Genomic DNA, 22,538 nt, shown 5'->3' on the forward strand with positions numbered 1-22,538 from the left:
GACGACGACGACGACGACGACGACGACGACGACGACGACGACGACGATAATAATTATTATTATTAATACTATTAATAAATATTCAATGCAGGTTTAATGGAATGCATATATAACTCATTAGTCGATACTCAATATAGATTGAATGGAATAATCAACTACTGCTAAACTTCGTTCTTACTTTTTAAAAACAAAAACTTATTGATTCATTTAACATTTTACTTACTTTTATTAGTTTAAGCGTTTTACTTATCGACTGTTAAACTCCATATATATATTTGAGCAATGCGTTAATTTGAAGATTAAAATTTTTTAAATCAATCGAATATTACCATGTCGTGTAATATTATTATTATTATGGAAGTTTAAAGTCGCGTGAAAACGGAACGATCAGTGGGTGAAGATGACCATGCACCACGCAGGGAGGCACGAGCAGGCAATGCGCGCACGCACACACGCGCGCACGCAAAAAATGTGTGCCTCGGCTGGGTGTGTTGTTTGAATTTGATTCCATGACCAGTGAAATGACTTTCAATTTTACTTCATTCGGTTTATCAAATTTGAGAAATTTGAAAAATTGAAATCTGTAGCAAAAAAATTATGTACACGTTGAAGTGCATTTCAAGACTTCCACTCAACATATTAAGTAAGATAAATTGAATTAAAAATACAAGAAATAAAAGAGCAATGACAATGCTCTTATAGGTTATATCTTATGCCTTATAAGCAAATAATGTTATAAGTCATTATTAATTTGAATGATATAATACATACGTATATTTTATTTAAATTTTTCTAAAATTATTTTATATTTCAAGCTTTTCAACCAATTGCAAAATGTTCATCGAAAGGAATTCAAAATGCAACATTACAGTACAGGCAGAGCGTGCAAAATGTTATGCAAGGTGTAGCATATGGTCAGCCAACACCTTGGACGCATTCGCATCTTATAAAAGATGGAGAAGTTGTACCAGGCATCGACGTAAATGAATTTCAAGCTAGACGCAATAAACTAATGGAGAAAATTTCACGCGTAAACAAATCATGTTTCAAAATCTCTGCACATGTTGTAATAATACCGTCTGCTTCTAAAGTTTATATGTCAGATAAAATACCTTATGTTTTTCGACAAAATACAGATTTTTTGTATCTCACTGGTTGTCAAGAGCCTAATTCTATATTGCTAATGACAGCAATAAATGATAATTATACATCAACACTGTTTATGCAGCCAAAAAATCCTCAAATAGAATTGTGGGAAGGTCCAAGGACAGGAGTCACTGCAGCCTTACCTTTTTTCCAAGTTGATCAAGTATTTCCAGTTTCAGAATTTCATTCCATTTTACAATCTTTTTTAAATGCACATAAAAATAGTATTGTTTGGTACGATGGTGCAAATATTCTGCAAGCCGAAGTACATCAGAATCTCCAACAACTTATAAAGACATTAAATAAACAAGAATTTAATAACCCTAAAAGCTTCCTTCACGAATTACGTGTCATTAAATCGAAGGCTGAACAGAATTTAATGAGAAGGAGTTGTGAGATTGCGTCCGCGGCTATATCAGAAACAATAAGAAAATCAAAAATAGGAATGACCGAACATGAGTTATTTGCTACCGTTGATTATGAAAGTCGGATGAGAGGTGCTGAATTTTTGGCTTATCCTCCAGTTGTAGCTGGTGGTAAAAATGCAAACGTTATTCATTATATTGCAAATAATCAATTTGTATGTGATAAGGAAATGGTTTTGATGGATGCGGGTGAGTTTCTATTACATAGTCTTGAAATTCTTTTAATTTTACCTACTTACTTATCCGAGTAAGCAGTACCTACTTACTTAAATTTTAATTTAACTTATAGCAATAATTAAATAGAAAATCTGCATTATTCATAGAGTTACCGTTATAAATTCATAAACGGACATAAATTTCCAAAAATAAAATAAATAATATTTATATTATGAATTTATGCGTTTGACCAAAACTTATTTTATACCTAAAGGTTGCGAATACCATGGATATACTTCTGATATCACAAGAACGTGGCCAATTAATGGTACTTTTACACCTAACCAAAGAATTTTATACGAAATTATTTTGGATATTCAAAAGACCTTAATAAACAAATTAAAAGAAATGCCAAGTCTTGATATTATTTATCATGATATGTGTCGTTTACTGGGAAAAAGGCTACAAGAAGAATGCATAATATCAAAAAATTTAAATACAGCTCAATTACTGGAGGCGGCTCATCATTGTTGCCCTCATCACGTTAGTCATTATTTGGGAATGGATGTTCACGATACAATGAACATTTCTCTGTATAATCCAGTTCTTCCAGGAATGATTATAACTGTTGAACCAGGTTTGTTTATTATACGTTAAAATATAATATTAATAAAATAAAAAGTATAATCAGGGTTTAAAAAAATATTTAAATGAATCGATGAATTTGTATCAATTAAAATGTAAATTATTAAATGTAATTGCATTACCACATCGTATACTACTGCATACATGCGTGTATTGTAATAATTTTTCTAATTAAGTGTTCTATTTTGTATACTAAAAAAATTTAAGGCTTGCTATTTAAAATTAATCATTATTATCATTTATAGCACATCAATTTAGATTGTTTATTTATTTTCATAAAATAATTGATTTTGTGCTATTAACATTGCATGGTTATATTATTTAACAATAGATCATAAAATAAACTTAATAATTATGTATTGGATAATATAAGGTGCATGATATCGATAAAACAAGTGACTCATTTATATGATCGTCAGGTATCTATTTAAACTCAAACAATAAGTTTGTTCCATCGGAATTTCATGGTCTTGGGATTAGATTAGAGGATAACATTTTAATTCACGAACATACACCTGAAATTCTAACTGAAAGCTGTCCCAAAGAAGTAATGGAAATCGAAATTCTTGCACAGCAGAATCAAACGTAGCATAAAATTAGTATATGCTTATTAAATTGTTACGATTATTAAAAAAATTAATTTGAACAAATGTGTAACAACATTAGTTTATTTAAATTCTTATTAATTATTCATATATTGGCCAATTCGGAAAAAAATTAATATTGTAAATTTGTAGCCAATAAAGTATAACTAAAAGAAATAATAAAAGAGCATATACAGAGAGTGCTATCATGAATAACAATTTTATATAATATCAAACTATCTTGTCCTAAAAATTAATATTTAATAGACACAAATAATGAACATACGTTTGGAAATATAAAGAGATGAAATATTAATTAATATAAAAAAGAGAGAAAAAACGGTAAGATATATACAGTAATTATACAAAAAAATTGAGTAAAAATGTCGATAATGTAAAAATAAAAAAATAGACGTTATTTTGTTGAAGAAATTTGTAAAAATCTGTAATGATTTAGTAAAATTATTATCAGTATTTATATTTTAGCTTTGTGTCGGTAAGTTTCAGTGTAATAAAGTTGTTAAGCTGTTTGGATCGCAAACGTGCCCAGATCAAATGATTGTGGAGAGCATGAATTTGTGCGGCCGCAAACGCTGCACTTTCTGAGTAGAGTACAGTGGTACATCCAAGTCCTACGTACAAACATGATAATTTTGTAAAAAATATGTATATCGATAAGTATTATAAATAAAATATAAAAATATGCTTATAAATTTTACAGACTAAATGTTATTTTTTAGTTAATTTTACGACTAACAACGGACGGACATTAAATTCACTAGTTATATACACGTAATAATTCACAAATCGATCCCAGATAACAAGCTGATAATTAATTATTAATCACATTAGTCATTAATATGTTGTATCAACGTTAACGCTATTGTGCACTCATAAATAATGAAAAATAAAGTGAAAATGAATCAATTCTTTTAATCTATGACATAATTTGTTGGAAGCTTTTAAAGAAAGAAAATTTTTTAATACATATTATTATTATGTATTATTAATAAAGTTTAATATATATATATATATATATATATATATATTTTTTTTTAATATATATTCAACAATATGTGCATTCACGTTAATTAACAATTTAAACTAATTAAAACGATTTTTTCCCAATATTTGAAAATAATGTGCCAACGTGGCGCATTCAATATGCCGAAACATATTGCGCAAGTATACTTATACTTGATTGATAAAACGGTAAAAATTATCAATACAGTTTATTGCAATGTATGTACGGTGATCAATGCTCACCTGATGGAATTTTGAGAGACGACCATATGTCTTGCACCAGGTCTACAGTTTTGCCGGGTGGACAATTGATGACAGGGAATGCTGAGTTGCCGGACAGCACGGGACCTAAGCCGTTACTTCGACCAGCCACGGCAATTAGCACCACCTAAAATACGATCAGCAACAACGTAATTAAGGAAAAAAATTGATAAAATGAGAAGGAATGACCAATGGTAGCATTGATATCTCTACGACTTTGACTATATATTTTTTATCGCTTTAATTGGTTGGATTAAGTCTTCGCAAGCCCCAAATACACGAACAGTCAAGCACCAACAAGATAAATGAGAGCAAGAGATTTAGGAGGAAATAAAAATCGCTATTTGAATATTTGTATTGAAAAAATATCATTGAAATTCGAAAATATTATAAAATGAATTATAAAACGAAGGGGCAAATAATAGAATTGGTAGTAATATTCTAAAAATTAATACAGTTATTCATGAGATATTTAACAATTAAAATTACATTTGCATTATAATTGCGAAATTGAAGATTCTAAGTTAGTATTAAATAGAGACTGAACATCTGAAATATATAAAGAACAGCGTGATTTTGGGGAGCATAGTTGGTTATCTATTAGTACAAAAAGAAAAAAAAAAGAGAGAAAAAAAAGCCAATTATCTTATTTTATACTATTGCAAGTCAAATATTTTACTAATAATTTAACTGCAAATAAACGTGGCTGACGTTACTTTTTCACCGTTACCCTCGTACTCCGAGAGTATGCGCAGCGTCTCCTCTGTACTCTTGTGGGCACTGCACACCCTCAGTTGGGCCTTTAAGCCTAAAGCTTGGGCATGATTAATAATCGATTCACTGTGCGACGTATCACTCGGGGAGCCCATCAAGATAATAACGTGCGCACTTGGCGATGATACGAGAAAGTCCATCTGGTCAGCCACCCATTTAAAATTGCGTTTCACTATATCTAAGTCGGACTGCTCTACCGTCTTTAGATTCCTGTAAACCTAAATGAAACACACGATTCCTTTTTTTTTTTTTTTTTTTTTTTTTTTTTTTTTGGGTATTTACGGTGTATTTTTAATGAACAGTGGTGATTTTAATTTAGTTTTATGTATATTCCGAGAGCGATGGAAGCGATTATTACTCCCTTTAAATCAGTTGAAGGCGTAAATTCTATCTCTAGAAGGACATTAAATTTATTATTGAATTCAAATAATAGAAATGTTATGAAATTTTGAAACTTAATCAGTTGTAGCTAATTTATGTGAAAAATACATTTCTTAATTTAGCCGTAGTATTTCATAGTTAGCGTTATTATTATCAGAGTTTATAACAAAATATGTTTACACTTTCTTGAATATTACAAAATAAAAGTCTTAAATAATCATAGATAATTATTTAACGCTCGAGTTACATATATATAAACCTTTCGATATATATATATATATTTTTATATATGAAAGAAGTGTAAAAAGATAAATATTCGGACAGACGGACAAAGAAGTAAGCGCGCAAACGTTTGAACGTAAGATGAGCAGCAGAATCGATTAGTGAAAGTCTTGGATAATAAAATCCAAATTCACCTGTTTATCTTTCATTAGCCTCTTGTCATTATTAGGCCACAATCTCCAAGAATCACTGTCGATTACATCGGCCACGAGGATATCTTGGTTTTCGTCAATGCCAAACTCAATCTTCATATCGACGAGAGTACAATCTCGCGTTAACCAGGCTCTTTCTAGAATTTCGAATACGGCGACGGTCGTACGCAACATAATGTCGTATTCCTGCTTATCGATCTTCATGTCGTTACACTTGAATGCGGTCGAGATAATTTGTGCTTCGCACCATTGAGGATCGTGATTGGCATCGTCCTTATAGAATGTTTCCATCAGCGGAGGATTGAATCGATAACCCTCCGGCACCCCTAATTACAAATAACAAACTACATTTTATATTTTTGCCAGTTTCACTATTAACCAGTTAACAATCAGCTCATTTTCCGTAAAATTAATGCCAAGTAAATTTATATTTAGATGTAAACTATTACTGTTTGTCATTGAAAAGCAATCATATGAAGAAATACTCAGCTCATTTTATCGACTAAAAAAAGTATTAGAAATTGTTTATCGAAGCAACTGTAGGATAGAAATAAATTATGATTTTCGTTACATTAGATATATCGATGACTAAACCTTGGGCGGATAAACGAAAGTTACATTATGTACACGATATGTTACACTTAATAGAAATGATTAAATTGCTTATATAATGTGTATGAAACAATTTCTTGAATTATGCGAAGAAATAAATTTGAATGTAATTCTAAATATCATTATATATTGTGATTAAGAATATTCATTGAATTATATAAGCAAATAAATGTAATTATTATAGATTCAGTAGTATTTACTGTAGTGGCTCAATGAAGAAAATTAATATTAAATACTGAATTTGTTTGTTAATTAAAAAACATGTGTATATATATATATATATTTTTTTTTTTTTTATAAAATATATTAATTCGTATTATAATTATTCTGATAATTAGTTCGGACAAAAAGGAGCAATCGATGTGGATTCGCTGAGAATAATATACACTTATCGATTGTTCAATAAACCGTGTTGACAATCAACGAATCATTTAAGTCATTAGCGAACCAATATGAAAAAGTAAAAAAGTTACGGAAAACGCAAAAGATTTAGACAATATATTAATAATATTGAATATCGCGATACATGATCCTTCGGTGTAAAGACTACTGGCGTTTGTAACGCGAGATTACAAAATGTAATTATATACAACAAAATTTTCTTGACACTTTTATTTTACCAACATTATTGTAAAAGTATTGTAATTCTAAACGAGATACAATATTGTGATAATATTTTTATAGACGGGAGTTTGAATAATTTACATAGATCATTTTATGTTGAAAATGTTTAACAAATACACGAATGTGTACACATAATATGATATGTAAAAATTAAAAAATAATATGTGAAGTAAATAGTTTCGTATTATTACGTATGATAACGATAAGTATTAAATGAAAAAAGATTATTAATAAAATGCATGCATTTGTTAAATTGAGCAGAGTTTAGTTGATAATTGCAAATATTACGTTTTCGCGGCAGGATATTGAAAATTGGCATAACAATATGTAATACTTAAGAAAAAGAAGCGTATCGCCCTATTGTCCCTTTCGCAAGGAGAAAATGCAACGATCATTGCTGGAACGTACAAGCTAATGATAAATGATAAATGATAAATCAAACGCAACCTTGATTCCTTATGATATAGCTGCCGGTGGCGAGTCGTCTAGTGACCCACTCGATGGGCACCATCTCGCACTTCCGGGCGATGAATGCCGTTTCGCCTGCGACCTTGACAAACGCTGTTTTTATGCCGACTTCATTGAGCAGCTGGAAGACCTTGGCATTGGTGGAGTTACTAATGGCAGCCTTGCCCTCCAAATCGTGAGCTTTGGCTCCATCGCCAGCTGTTATTCGGTCCTTATTCTCAACGTAGCAGAGGTCCGAATTGTCCAAGAGCTGGTACACCTTCTTCGTCTTACCCTCGATCAAAAGCTCGCCCAACTTATAACCTGTATAAATTAAATTGCTCGATCACGTGGACGCCTATTGTTTACATCGTCGAAATCGGTCAGCGAGTTGCGGGAGGTGGAGTTCCATGGCGGGGAGGGGGATTGCGAGGGGAGGAGATTACACAATTGTTAAAGAGAATTAAGGGAGCCCAGGAAAGGACAAAATTAACAGTATAAATAATAATAATAATCATCGAGAATGTATTTTCGAATATTTCAAATATTTCGAATGTTGAGTCCCGATCCCTTCCGTCCATCATATATTTTTCATATTCTGTTCTCCCACTTTTTTTCGTTCGCTCACCATATACTACTGTAATATATCACGTGGGCATGGATATAACGAACGAAGAGAATTTATTAGTGTAGTGCCGGTTGTGGGAAAGTTTTTATCAAATCTCATCGCAGACTCGGAGATCCAGGTAAGTAACATATATTTCTTACTGTTGGCCGTTCGCACAAATGTTCGCTACGCAATTTAAAATCATGTCCCACAATCGTTTACGAATGCAAACTGCCTTTAAAGCCAATATTAATTAGAGTAACCTCTTAAATAGTTTGTAAGCGTAAACAATCGTTATTAAAAATAGTTCTAAGCATTAAGAAATATCTCTTCGTCATTCGATGTCCAATCGGATAATCGGTAATTGCTCTGATTTATCGAGTATTTAGTATTTTATTATAAAGAAAAATAAAGATAAGCACGAGGAGCTTTGTAATGAAAATTTCAGAATAATAGAGAGAGAGAGAGAGAGAGAGAGAGAGAGAGAGATAACGTACAGACAGACAGCTCAGGAGTAATTGTTGTAGGGGATGAAAGATAAACAAAAAGAGGTTAACCGACGTGCATTTCAAATATAAATTGACAAGTGACATTCAATGAATGAGCAGCTCGTCCGTACAGTTCAATCGAAAATTGGAAAAGAGAGTGCGCGTGAAAGTAGGGAGGACCGAAAAGTAAAAAAACTCACCGTCCATCTTCTCTCTCAAATGCCTATCGCTCGAATGCTGAGTAAAACTCACGAGTCCGCGTGCGTGTTCCCTATCACCTCTTCAGCGGTTTTGTACTTCTGACGTAAATTTTGTGTTTGACAGTGTCGCTCCCGAGCGGCTAATATTCCGAACTTCACCCGCGAGTTCTTCGACGCGAAACACAAAATTAATTCTAAGTAGAGGGGCGCTTTGTGGCAGTGGGGCGGGGCGGGGAGGGGGAGGGACGCGCTCAGTTAAAGAAATGCTGGGGAATGTTTCGATCGTGATACCATTAAAGATATTTCGCATGTTTGTTCTTGACAGAAAATTCATTTTATAACATATTTCTTTGAAGCTCTGCTGCTACGTAAGCGCTTGCAATTATTAAAGTTTTATTTAAATAGTAATAAATTTTTAATCTCAATAGCAGGCTGCTTCTAGCTTATATTTCAAATTAAGTTTTTAGTAATTTAAAAAAGCTTATTATATAGTCTAGAAATTAATCGATCAATTGCCAGATATCACCACGTAAGTACAGGTAATTATATATATATATATATATATATATATATATTTTTTTTTTTATACCATTAATTTATCTCTCTGGTTTCTATTTTTTAAAATAAATTATCATTCTCCATCTCTCATTATTATACCAATGTAGTTTTTTTTTTTTTAATTAATACATGCTCATACTTATTTAATTCATTAAATATATCAATACATTCGTTAATTCGTCCTTAATTGCACTTGAAACACTTGCTTATTAAAGAGATAATATTTTTACATTTTAATCTGCTAGTTGATTTGTAAACTTTGTACTGTCTATCACACTACGAATATCTAATTTTGACGTTAAATTTTACATTGCATTTGAGATGTTACATATTAATCATAATAATTCTACTTGAACGAATTGTTTATTTGATGATTAAATTATCGCTATCCATAACTCTTTCATTTATTTTTAAATTCTTATAAATGTGCATACATAATCATCAACACTAGCATCTAAAACGAAATACAATTGTTTTTTAAATTTTCATTCCACTCTGACAATTTCAATAAATACTATAATGTGAGTTAATTGTTAATAATATTGCGGCATACAAATGCTATTCTATAAATATGAAAAATTGTTAGTTTTATGTTTTATATGCTTTTTCATTACATACAATTCATATTAAGTAAATATGTACATTTAATACATAAATATAAATCTAAATATATAATCGATTACATCGTTATTACGAATATGTCGTTCTGTACATTGTAACGATTTCAGTCATTGTAGCTAAAGAATTAATGTAATTAAAGAAATACTAAAAGTTTGCGTTAAGCAATTAATAATTATTACAAATCTATATGTAACCCGGCGAAATGAATATCGCAAATAACTGAATTTATAAAACAAAAAAAAAACAAAAAAAAACAAAAAAAAAAAACAAAAAAAAACAAAAACAAAAAACAAAAAAAAACTTGATGCGTTATTATTGCCTTACACGAGTATATTGAAAACAATTTATAAAAATGAAATATCCGTGCAGCTAATTTCTAATAAATTACAATCTCTAAGGGATTGCATTAGTTATACTGTATGGAAGTGAGGATACGAGAAAAAAATATTGTCACCCGAATTTTTCTATAATACTTTGATTCGTTCATTTATAATAAAAAAATTTTTTTTAATGAAATAATATCATTTTACGTACATCATTCGAATTAATGTAAAGTTAAAAAAAAAAAAAAAGATGTACTTTTAGTGATTCTCTGTAATTGAATAATTTAAGAAAATTAAATTGAAATAGTTTAATTCAATAATTGTTATTAGTTAATTTATTTGTCGTTACTAAATTAATTAATCTCAACTTAGATCTATCTGTATTTTTATTTTATCAATTCTAGTTTTTAATCAAATTGAAACGATAGTAAACAATCTTTGTAAATAAAGAAATATAAGAGCATGTATGTAAATATGTGCTGACGCAATTAAATTTGATATCTTCATGTTTTCGATAATTTTACACGATGGAATAAAAATTATTAAAGATTCGAAAGCAACGATTCAAAAATCATAAACAATGTCTAATTTACATATTATTTGAGTATTAACACAGTTTTAGAAATATTTATTCTTCTCTTCAATACTTATAATTGTAATAAGAACGACCCCATTTGTACAGCAGAAAGAAAAGCTATTTTATCGAATGTTAATTTATTAATAATTAATTGATCGAAAAAAAAAAGAAAAAAAATATATTCAATATTTATCTATGAGTATTTGATATTTGAGCATTAAATAATTTAAACGTCATTTAATATAATTGTATTTAATTTGTAATATTTTTTTTTATTTGCATTAAGTGCGGCAAATTTTGTTCCCTGCGTTTATATCAGATTTTACCATTACAGGTTAATATTACTTAAACTGCCGCAAATTCAAAAGTATCAAAGTAATCCCGAGCTATTTGAATCGTCCTCGGAATCCATCAAATACTATTTATTTCATACGCATTGTTCGGTTATGCTCATCGAAGCAATCCATAAGCACGTATATTCATCACTTTCTACTTTGCTCGTTCATCCATCCCGAGGAAATAATAATCGTTTTCTCGCTTTCTACCCGATCCTAATCCTACAAAGTCAACACCTCCGCATCTCTTGACGTCACCAGGCACTTATCACTGTGTCACAAACACTGTGACTAATATCTACATCTTAAATATTCACATTATTTTTTATGATATGTGCAGAGTAACAAGTGTCCGAAAACCCTCCCCTGGCGCGTCGGTAAATACCAGTGGGCACGCAGCAGGTGGTAAAGAAAATGATATATAAGCACGGAGAGTAATACGCTTTTTTTCTTTTTTTTTTAAGACATAGCGCTGAGATTTAATAGAACGGTTGTTAAATATTGAATTTTTTTGGTATTAAGTGTTTGTGGTTTCAAGTCGTAATGTAAATTCAATCGACGTTGTTTTGAGCAATGTTTAATCGAATTCAAAATGAATGTGCCCAAAATGGATTAATATTTATAATTAACGAGATGAATCAATATTGCGGATAAGTCATAATTATGAAAAATGAGGTAAAAAATTATGCACTTTTTTTTTTGTGCATTTGTAGTAAGAGAGGATATGGCGAACAATTTTGTTATGATATACAAAAAATTTTTTTTTTTTAAATTAATAATATCCATGTGTATATTTGATTTATAATTTCATTGACTTTTTTACTATGTTTAGTGTATTTACCTTTGTATTTGTAAAATTACTTTACAAGAATTCACACGTGCACAAAATTACGAGCACTCAGCGAACAAAATAAAGAGTTGAAAAAATTATCAGTAACATTTAAAATATTTAAAAATTTCATATTAAAAAAAAAATATAAAAAATTTCTTTATTAAAATCTGTATTAAACAACATGACACAAAAAATTGGCTTTTCTTTTTCTCATGAAATATTCATTTAGTATTCCTCGTTTCATTTTAAAAACTTGAATTTCTATTAATGTAATTTATTAGAAAATGAGTATGAAGAATATTAAAAAAAGAATAATGTCATCTTATATGCCCTAGTCTCGATTTATAAATATTACAAGTTGAGATATATATTTAGTATTGTTATTAGAATAATTATTCAAATATCTAATATTAATAAATCATGTATAGTATTGTAGTTATTTTTATAAATTAGTAAATGCAATGCACAGAGATCATGGACGAATTACGTTATCATTATTCGCTGAATTAGTTTTTACTTTACAGAACAATTAGAAGGGAATTACTTGTGCAAAATATGATTTTTTTTTTAAACAACATCTGCTATATAGTTCCGTGGACCATTTACAATTACTTGTAAATTACTGAATTCTTTTTGGCAAAATCTTATTAACATAAACAGTGCTAATTATTATAAATATACAGTTTTAAAAAAATAACGAAAATAAATAGAATTAACTCAGCGCAATTACAATTACATTCGCATAATTCAGTGCAATAATATAATTTTAATAAATAGTTTAAAATAAATGCCTTGATTGATTGGTAATGAGTAAGAAGAGCAAATATTTATAAGCACCGTTGAAAAGTATTACATTAGAATCTAAAAAAACGTCGACACTCCGTTTACTGCCTTATCTACATATACATACATATATACCTTATATATATATATATATATATATATATATATATATATTAGAGTAACTGTAAGGTAAGATATAATATGTATGCATAATAAACTAGTTGATATGAACTAGAAATGACAACTATTAGTTCTTAAATATTAGTATAAAATATATTACGACATAATTGGCAAAGTAGAAATAATTTTTTCTTCAATATATTTACTTGTAGATTAATCAAAATTTTACAAGAAATAAATTTCATAATTTATTGGCACGCTTATTATGGAGATAAGAATCTTTTAAATGATAACTTTTTTATTTAGTATGGTACTGCATCTCATAATTGGAATTTCGGAGTTTCAATAAATTCAATTATTTCAAATAGATAGATTGGGAAAATATTATTAATGATTACAATTTAGCTTTATCTTAAAGTTACATTAACCGGGCTTTTTGGTCTATAGTATAAAAATGTTGAAATTCACGAATTACATTATATTAGTTATGTTCATTAATTTATATTAATAATAAAATAATAAGTTTTGTAGCAAAATTAATTTGTATTTGAAAAAGTGCCCAAAAAGGATATTGTATGGTTCTTAAATTAAATGGATAATTGAATGTAAATTAATGTTTATGATTTATATATAATTATAATTTAATACATTTATGTTGCCATCAGTTCTTTATTTAAGAAATTGAATTGATTCTAATCATGCAAAGTAAAAATCTTAAATTATTTCAATTACACATTTTATATAATTTCACAATATGTAATTATTGAAAAATATTACGTAGTCAATATTCGAATACTAATAAGCCGTAGCCGATCTAGTTACAACGTTTTTTGATACCTTGATAAATAAGAATGGAATTCTGTATTAGATTTAAAAATAATTTCACATTGATTTTAAAAACACAAAAATACAAAAATTTTTAAAATACATAATCCTATAATTTATTGAAATTGTTCATAATTTTTGCTTGTTGTATGTATTGATATCAGTTGCTTCAACGCTGCACAATATATAAGCTATATTAGTTTATTGTTAATAATATATTTAGGTAAATAAATTGGTTTCGTCTTAAATGTCAGCATTAAAATTTACAAAGTTGAAAAAAGAAAAACATTAATGCATAGAAAAATGAATTTATTTCAATTCATGATCAGTAAGAAATTGTCTTCGGCATGCTATATTGAACATTTTAATTTGATTTTTGTTTATATATACTTGTGGTTATATCTATTATTTAAATGTAAAGAGGTGGCTTTAAAGAATTAAATTAATTTTCCAATAAAATATGCTCGAGTTAACCGTCAATATAATGCACTCAAACCAAGTCTTCCAATTATTGGACGAAACTAATTATTTTTTTTTTTTAAGCAATATTGTTAATAAGCAAGTTTACTTAATAATTGGTTTTCAAAATAATAAAAATAATAGTTTTACTGCTTGAAGTAAAATATAGATTAATAAGTGTTTGAATAATCTGGGCAAATCTCCAATAATTTCGATACAAATTGTAATTTTATATGGAAAATTCCATTGGCTGTTACGAAATACGACGATTCGTGAACAAAACACTTGATGCACCTTCGCTCGTGGAAAAAACTCTCCCATGGCTTTTAAAAATGCAGACTAAACAAAATGTCTGTCGTTACCGAAATAGTTCTAGATTTCGTCCATGTACAGAGCAGATTTGTATAAATGAGAAATCCTTACTTCAACATTCCTTTAATAATTTTTTGCGAAGCACATTTTTCATACAATGTCTATGCCACGAGTATTTAATAAACTAATTAAAAGCTCAAGAAGTTATTACTTTAGATGTTAATTTTCTAATGAATATTAATTTTTTAAAATAAATCTCTTATTAATATATGTCTGCAATAAAATTTTTCTTAATTTATAAATGAATATAATAAATACATTACTTGGATATATAATAAAACTGATACATATTAATTTTTTTTTATTATTATATCAAATGTGATATATATATATATATATATATATATATATAATATGAAAATAATAAGCTGTACAAGATGAATAGAATAAAAATAAGAATAATTAATAATATAAACAGCAATAATAATACCCATGTATATAGATTATATCTGTGTTTATAATCTTTCTTTTTTTTTTACGCGTTAAATTTTATTTTAATGTAAGGGATATAAAAATAATGTTACATATATTTTTATCTCAATTATAGAAATGAAATATTTTACAAAATTTTGAAATGATTCGATATATTAAAATATTTGATTTAATAACTCCAATGTAAACTGCTTATTTCTATCTATTAATTGACTACTGTTGAAAATGAGTTATTTTCATAGAAATTCTAGCTATAACAAATCATCTTATAAATCATAAATATTAAATGATGATGTCATCTCATGTTTTTCGTAAAAATTAGTCTCTTCTTTTTATTACATATATTTTTATATAATGTAATGGAAAAAAGGTTTTCTTTTACATATTAATCGATAATTTAATTTCTATTTTATTATGCACAATTTAAAGTTATGAGACATAATTATGATATGAAGTATATTAATTAATTGATTTATTATGAAACATAAGAATTAAAATAGCTCGGTTAATTAATTATGTTTATAATATAACAAATTATACATAAATTACTCGTTCAATTTTAAAAATAAGTCTTTTACGGTTGAAAAGCGTATTTATTATTTGAAAAACATTCGTTCTTTGTCGGTTATCTTTCGCTTTGAATCATTATCTTATTTAACGAACTGATTAGTTGAAAATCCGTTACAACTATTATCGGATGTCTTATGTTTACCGCTTTTACAATACATTTAAAAATTTGTACTTTCCATTGAAGTCTGATAGGCAATGTTTAACCAATCTTGATAAACAGTATCATTAAAACTTTACACCAAGTTATTGGCCAAAAAGTTCTACTATATTCTATCTTAATTCACGACACAACTACATACATAAGAAGCCAATATAAACATACACTTAGAGTAACAAAGGCTTTTCGCCTCAATTTCAACACGTGTTTAACGCACAATTGTATACTAAATTAGGATCAAAGTTTTAGTTTGAGTGTCGTACGATTATTTATTTATGAGAAAGGAGAAAGGATTTATTAAGGATAACGCGGATATTCAATCAGCTGTCAATAACAGAAGAATGTTTACTTATTTAACATAGGCCATCGTACTGAAATGCAAGAGAAACTGCGATGCACATATGAAAAACATATTTCGCTAATTCTTACATACCGACCGAACATTATCATGTAAATATTTTAAGACATTGCTTCGTTCTCATTTGCATTGCCGTGATATAAATATAAAATATATACACTATTTTATTTGTTTTTCTTTAACGCAAATAACATAGTTGTGAATTTCTATTAAAGTTATACGATTATATTATTATACGCCACTTACATGTTGAGCTAAGTTGCTTGCAAAATAATTATGTACGAACGATTAACTTAAAACTTATTACTCATGACCTCGATTTTACTACGAGATTAAAATATACAAATAAATATTGCCGTCGTGATTTAGAAATTATAAAAGAGTAAAGTATGTTGATTCTTTAAATTCCGAGAGATTTTAAATTAACTTATAGGAACGTAAACAATGTGTAAAAGTAAATTAGCACTCTAAGCGTAAATTCAAAGACACGATGTTTCTATCAAAGTAACATCAATCAAAGTAGAGCATTACGATTTCTAATTATTTATTGAATGCTCGAATATTACAATGTATTATGCTGATTCCGATAGAGCGTTATAAATTCCGAGCAATTGATTTCGGTGATTTCATTTCATATTAAAAATTCCTCGATATATATATATATATATATATATATATAGAAGTAAAATCAAAATTTTCAATTTCATAACGGAAGCATAAAAAAAACAAACATAAACAATAACATACATTATTAATATTATTTATTATGATGTTTAGTTTTCAATGACAACTATTTTTTTCGTAATCACTGCACCTGATTTTTTTTTTTAAACTTTGTACTTTAAGAACGAAGCATTTAACCATATCGAATTATGAAATATTAGTTTTTCGTAAATATATGCTAATTTTTCCGTAGTGGATATATCACAATTATATTCGATTCCAATCCAATTATTGAAACAATTTAATGGCGTAATTCATTAAAGTGATTATACTGCATTGCAGATCTATATTGAAAAGTTTTTGGAATTATAATTTACTTTTATCGTTTATCCTTGAGTAAGATTTGGTCAGTGTCGTGCTTTTACCACTAGGATATGCAAATTTTGCTTAATTAGGTTAACAAATCTTCGTTGCTCATTCAATAAATCGAAATTATAATGATTTGAGCTCGACAGTGACATTATAAAGTACCAAGTGACCAAGTATAAAGCTTAATAACTCTATCCGTACAATTAAATCTTGGCACCAGCAAAAACGATTCCGGTATAAAAATAATAAAATAAATAAATAAATAAATAAAAATAAAAATAAAAATAAAAGATGCATGCGCACATACTTCTAGTGAAATTTACATTAGCTTCCATACAACGTTATCTTTGACAAACGATTTCTCAAGATACCTGGACTAACGTTTAATTGTCGAAAGAATGCGGCCCCCGTAGATTACAGATGCCTGATGAAAAAGTAATGGTAAAAGCGATCGTAAAATAGCAACGAGACAATGGCCAATATTAGGGCGGTGAGTAAGGAATTTGAACGAGAGTGTCGCTTGAAATTGGCAAAACAAGCATCGTTTCTCTCTCTCTCTCTCTCTCGTATATTCGACGTGGGGGGAAGGTGGACAAGATCGTTGGAGCTTGCGTTTTAACAATTAGACAAAAATCGGAGATCCTTGGTCGCACACAGCATCTCACAACGGTGCACAGCAGGAGAAAGAACCCCAGAACCCCTGTATCCTTACTCACGATGACGACTGATGCGAGGAAGAGAGGAGTCATACAGAGAGAGAGAGAGAGAGAGAGAGAGAGAGAGACAGGGGCGCAGGCGCAGACATGGGCCCGTGTGCCCCTCTTCTCGAGGCTGCGGCTCTCGGCACAAAAGTGCCTTTCCATTGGTCTAGTCATCATTCGTACAGGAGAGCCCGAGCGCTTCGAAGCCGGACGCCGATATTGCGAGTTCCGATCGGTTCTTCGGCCCCACCAGCGGCAGTAGTACTTGTCCCCTCCCAACCACACCCCACCCGCCCGTCGAGGACGAGGAACGCACGAAGCTGAATTGCCTGGGTGGGACGCCTTGGCAGCCTCGTCGCCCGAGAACACGTGGTGAGTCCTAGCCGCGACCTGCGTCCCGACCGGTATCGCGTCATTTTATCTCGCGTGTAGTGCCTATTCGACGCTGTCCACGGCCAATGGTCCTGCGGAAGAACCACGGCTCCTCACCTACGCGCCTCGGGCTCTCCACTCACTGTTTCTCCCTCCCTCTCTTACCTTTTCTCTTAGATCCGTTTCAAAGCTTCTTGCCTTGGCTGAAGCTCTTCAACCTATTCCCGAGCTCCAGCTCGTGCGTGACATACCCGGTCGTGGAGCTGACGATCGATGATCATAGTCATGGAGGAGGATAATACGCTTATTTGAAATGGGTATTTTGATTTTCGGCTCATTGACATGAAAGAGGAGTGCTCATAGAGTAGATTTGGTGTGTATACCATTGTGGCATACTCGAAGATTCGAGGAGAAGACGAGGCGAGCCTTCGTTTCTTGTCAAGGCTGCCCGATTTTTATAATCTGCCACTTTGGGAGTGTACGTAATGAAAAATACATGGGTTATTCTATCAATGCATCATAAGAAACCTTTTTTATTTGCTTCGATAATATCAATCGAAATTATTTCTATAACGAACGTGCAGAAATTAATACGTAATATTATACTAATATGTTCATTATAAGGCATTTGTATTTTTATTCTTACGTGCAATAAAATAAAAGCTTCTGACATTGTAATTTTTTCATAATTTTTAAAGTAATTATACAACTTTAGCGTCAATATTATTTCATCATTATTATCGAAAGATGCTCATTTATCGAATATTATTTAATGTTTGGCTGATACATTGGAGCATATCTTAATAAAATATAAATATATTTTACATCCTTGAAATCGCCTTTCAAATGAATTAATAACACCAGCTAAATAGATTTTATAGTAAAGTTTTATTTAACGAACATTATATTGCATTAATCATTGTAAATGTTGTTTTGTTTTTTTAAACCAAATATTTCATTCTAAAATTACAATTTAATTGTCTCACAAATAGGAGGTAAAATTTCGATCTCACTAGGTTATTTTTTATTATGTGTTTTTTTTCTTCTTTCAATAAATGTATCAACTAAATACGAATTAATTCAATAATCTTGGTAGGCATATTTTTAAAGTATAAAAGTATACCTTCTTAATTTTTCCTTAATATTGCTCGCATATTCATTGCTTATAAAATTGGCAGTCGGGAAACACTCGTAAGAAAGAAAATTTTCATCATAAGACTGAGCCATATACCATTTTTTAAATTTTGACATTCAAAACATATGTATGTTAACAGAAACGTCGTCTACGTATTGATATTCTGAGAATCAAGTAGTATGAAACGCGAGAAACATGAAACCATTACAACCTTGCTATGATATTTAGTACTTTAACCAATGAAAATATAACCCATGGATAATGGAACGGTTTGATCGAGTGGAATCAACTTTGATATATCATGATCTTGATGGTAATTTAATTCGTATGTTGACAAGTATCTCGAATAATTATTTTAATTAAAACGATCGTCTGCCATTATCCAAAATCATGTCTCGATACGTTAATAACTTAAATTTAATAATATTAACTGAATTATTTGGAACTTTTAGTTTTTATTTTTCTTTTACATATTTGGTTATTTATCTTGGTAAATGAACCCCCGTTTACCATATACCTGGTGCAACTATATTATATTTTAATAGAAAAAAATAATTTTCAGTTTATAATGTAGCTATTATTTTTATATATTCGTTCGTACTAATCCGTTGTGGTATTTTAGAAATCGAGCTAACTATAATTGTATTTATCCAGCAACTGCGATTGACAAATTATTAAAATAATTGACTACATTATTAATGATAAACTGTATACAATGTTTGAAAATTCGGTTATTTTTAATTGAAAAATAGTTTTATTCAAATTACGATAACTAATTCTTAGTATGGTCAAATAAGTTATTTTCAACCATACAGAATCATCAAATAAGTAGGTATGTAGTCTTTAAATACGTATAATTGAATGATAGATGCCCACTTACTGAAAAGAATGAGGGATATTATCACTGTACGTACAAATAATACTCATATTTTGTAAGGGGAGAGATTTTAAAGGAAGAGGACGGAATATATAAAAATGAATAATGATGAAATATTCTATTGCGAAATTTTCGCGTACAGACATGCATGTAGATTATTCTGATGCAAGGGAATGAGTTAAGGCAAACAAAGTACGTTCATTATCAATTACCAATCTTAGGTTAGAAGGTCAGACAAGCCTTTAATAACAAATTTATTATATGCTTGGGGGAGGGGGGCGGGCGGGTCCCGTCAACTCACAACTCAACATACTAATTTTACATAAATGTTTTTTTTTTTTTTTTTTTTTTTTTTACATAAGAGTTGATATTTGTTAATACTTAAATACCCTGATTTTAACTGATTATCAGCTAATTAATTTTAGCTTTGCTCAAGATATGAATGTAAATTTATGCACGATAAAACCTCTATACTTGTGTATTCTTTTCGAAATTATAAATTAAAAATTACACTGTTGTCGACGCTTTTGTTATTATTGCTATTAGAGATAAAATATTTGAGGAATAATTTTTCTTCTTCTTCTCCACGTGTATACAAAGTGCTAGTACGGAAGTAATGTCGCTTTATACATTATCGTTGAACCTTCGTTTGTTAAATAATGTTTAATATTCTTTTGCACAGCCCAATATTTATAAATTATTATTATTAATAGATGAAATTCATAAATTAAATATATCTTTGCAATATTTATTCTCGACTATTTACATGTAAAATTCTAATGCATGACCGATTGATTTAAATGGATAATAAATATTATTTAATTTAAGCAGTTGCGATAATAATAGTTAAATTCATTTTGAAAAGTGTAAAATATAGAGACTAATCGGATTGTCCGATGATTGTCAAATAAAACAATCTTATTTTGATTTCAGTCTAAAAAGTAGCTTATGGGTACTACCATAAGCATAAGATGAATTTTCAAAATGTTAATTATTACATTATCTATATAGTATATGCTTTTATTCAATGATTATGTTAATATTAATCAACGTCTTTATTAGTATTGAAACTTAATAATTGCATTACTTGTATTTGTATACAAGACTTGTGGAGGAATCAAAGCAATTACTTTATTGAACTTGAAAAGTGTCCTAGTGTAACGAAATGGCGCTAAATTAAATATTTTTATTATTAAAAAAAAAAAATATATATATATAATAAAACGTGCATATTTAAAGTAAGGATTACTTTATATTAATTTAATAGGGGCTTAATCTTTTTTTTTTACGATATGATTTTAACGATAAGTTTATTTGAATTGTTACCGTTTATGTTCTTTTACACTGTAGAATCCAAAATTGATGCTCGAAGAATTCTTATTTTACTTTGGTAAAAATTCTTCAGAGCTCTTAATTATATTATAGTTAAATTGCTTTTGGTAAACTTTTTAAAAATATTTACATTCTTTTTTTTCTCTCTTTTTTTTTTAAATATTAGATAATATATGATATTTAGAAAATTAAATGTCACGATTTGTTTAAGTGCAGTAAAAATGTTATCGGGTGCTTCGCAATTCGGATTTAATAGTTCCTTTTTTGCTAGATTACCCTTGTAACTTAGATACTATGAGCATATAATTAAATAATAGACAGTGTGCAAATAATTCTCGTTTAAGTATTTTATTTGTCTTTATGGTTTTGTATTAATTTAAAATAATTATATAAATAATGGGTCATGATTGACACGCACCTACTAGTATCGCTATACATATGTGTTCAGGAGTGTCGATCGCAATCGTTTTGTATATCGAGTAAAAAACCAATATAAATACGAATATATCAAGAAAAATACCTATCCACTCTAAAATAATTCAATAACCAACAAGTCGGATTTTACAATGTCTTCATACAATTATATACAAGCGAGCTCGTTAAATACGCCATTCATTATATTAACGTAACTTTTATCACCATTACCATAACAATGACAAATTAAAGGCAAATAAGTCATGAAAGAATTTCGTAGTGAAAGAATCCTCCTCGATAGTCTTGCAAAAAAAAAAAAAAAAAAAAAAATCTCGTAATTGCAGGGTACGTAACTGCAGACAATATGTTTTCATTGGTACCGATTACAGATGAACGAGACGAATGTGGAAAGTCGCGCCCGATGCCTACAAGATTAATCGATTTGGTGAAAATTTTGTTTAACAGAGTTCACGAGGATGTCACGCGTCCGTGATGAGGCGTCGGAGAGCTGCAGCGATGCGATGTCCAGACTTCAGGTGGATAGTA

General features: G+C 29.3%; 2 protein-coding genes across 2 annotated transcripts; one reads left to right on the top strand and one right to left on the bottom strand.

The window, feature by feature from the left end:
- The first annotated feature begins 582 nt into the window (after positions 1-582).
- Positions 583-3,027, top strand: LOC105364365 (probable Xaa-Pro aminopeptidase 3). The gene is made up of 4 exons (XM_011502273.1): positions 583-643; positions 816-1,760; positions 2,002-2,364; positions 2,792-3,027. The coding sequence occupies exons 1-4, from the start codon at positions 598-600 to the stop codon at positions 2,959-2,961; spliced, it is 1,524 nt and encodes a 507-aa protein (XP_011500575.1). The 5' UTR covers positions 583-597; the 3' UTR covers positions 2,962-3,027.
- A 349-nt stretch (positions 3,028-3,376) lies between these two features.
- Positions 3,377-8,929, bottom strand: Paics (PAICS bifunctional enzyme). The gene is made up of 6 exons (XM_011502274.1): positions 8,808-8,929; positions 7,513-7,836; positions 5,812-6,155; positions 4,957-5,232; positions 4,223-4,367; positions 3,377-3,588 (listed from the first exon to the last, which is right to left on the bottom strand). Exons 1-6 carry the CDS (start codon positions 8,812-8,814, stop codon positions 3,425-3,427), a joined length of 1,260 nt encoding a protein of 419 aa, XP_011500576.1. The 5' UTR covers positions 8,815-8,929; the 3' UTR covers positions 3,377-3,424.
- Positions 8,930-22,538: the final 13,609 nt, after the last annotated feature.

The sequence above is a fragment of the Ceratosolen solmsi genome, unplaced genomic scaffold, assembly GCF_000503995.2.
Source record: "Ceratosolen solmsi marchali unplaced genomic scaffold, CerSol_1.0 scaffold31, whole genome shotgun sequence".
Lineage (NCBI taxonomy): Eukaryota > Metazoa > Arthropoda > Insecta > Hymenoptera > Agaonidae > Ceratosolen > Ceratosolen solmsi.

Excerpts from the sequence above, each read along its gene's own strand:
- Paics (XM_011502274.1), bottom strand. Across the intron at positions 6,156-7,512 it reads CTATATCATAAGGAATCAAG|GGGTGCCGGAGGGTTATCGA; the intron begins GTTGCGTTTGAT and ends ATTTGTAATTAG. Across the intron at positions 3,589-4,222 it reads GTCTCTCAAAATTCCATCAG|GACTTGGATGTACCACTGTA; the intron begins GTGAGCATTGAT and ends GTTTGTACGTAG.
- LOC105364365 (XM_011502273.1), top strand. The coding sequence starts at position 598 with ATGTACACGTTGAAGTGCATTTCAAGACTTCCACTCAACATATTAA. Across the intron at positions 1,761-2,001 it reads AATGGTTTTGATGGATGCGG|GTTGCGAATACCATGGATAT; the intron begins GTGAGTTTCTAT and ends TTATACCTAAAG. Across the intron at positions 2,365-2,791 it reads GATTATAACTGTTGAACCAG|GTATCTATTTAAACTCAAAC; the intron begins GTTTGTTTATTA and ends TATGATCGTCAG.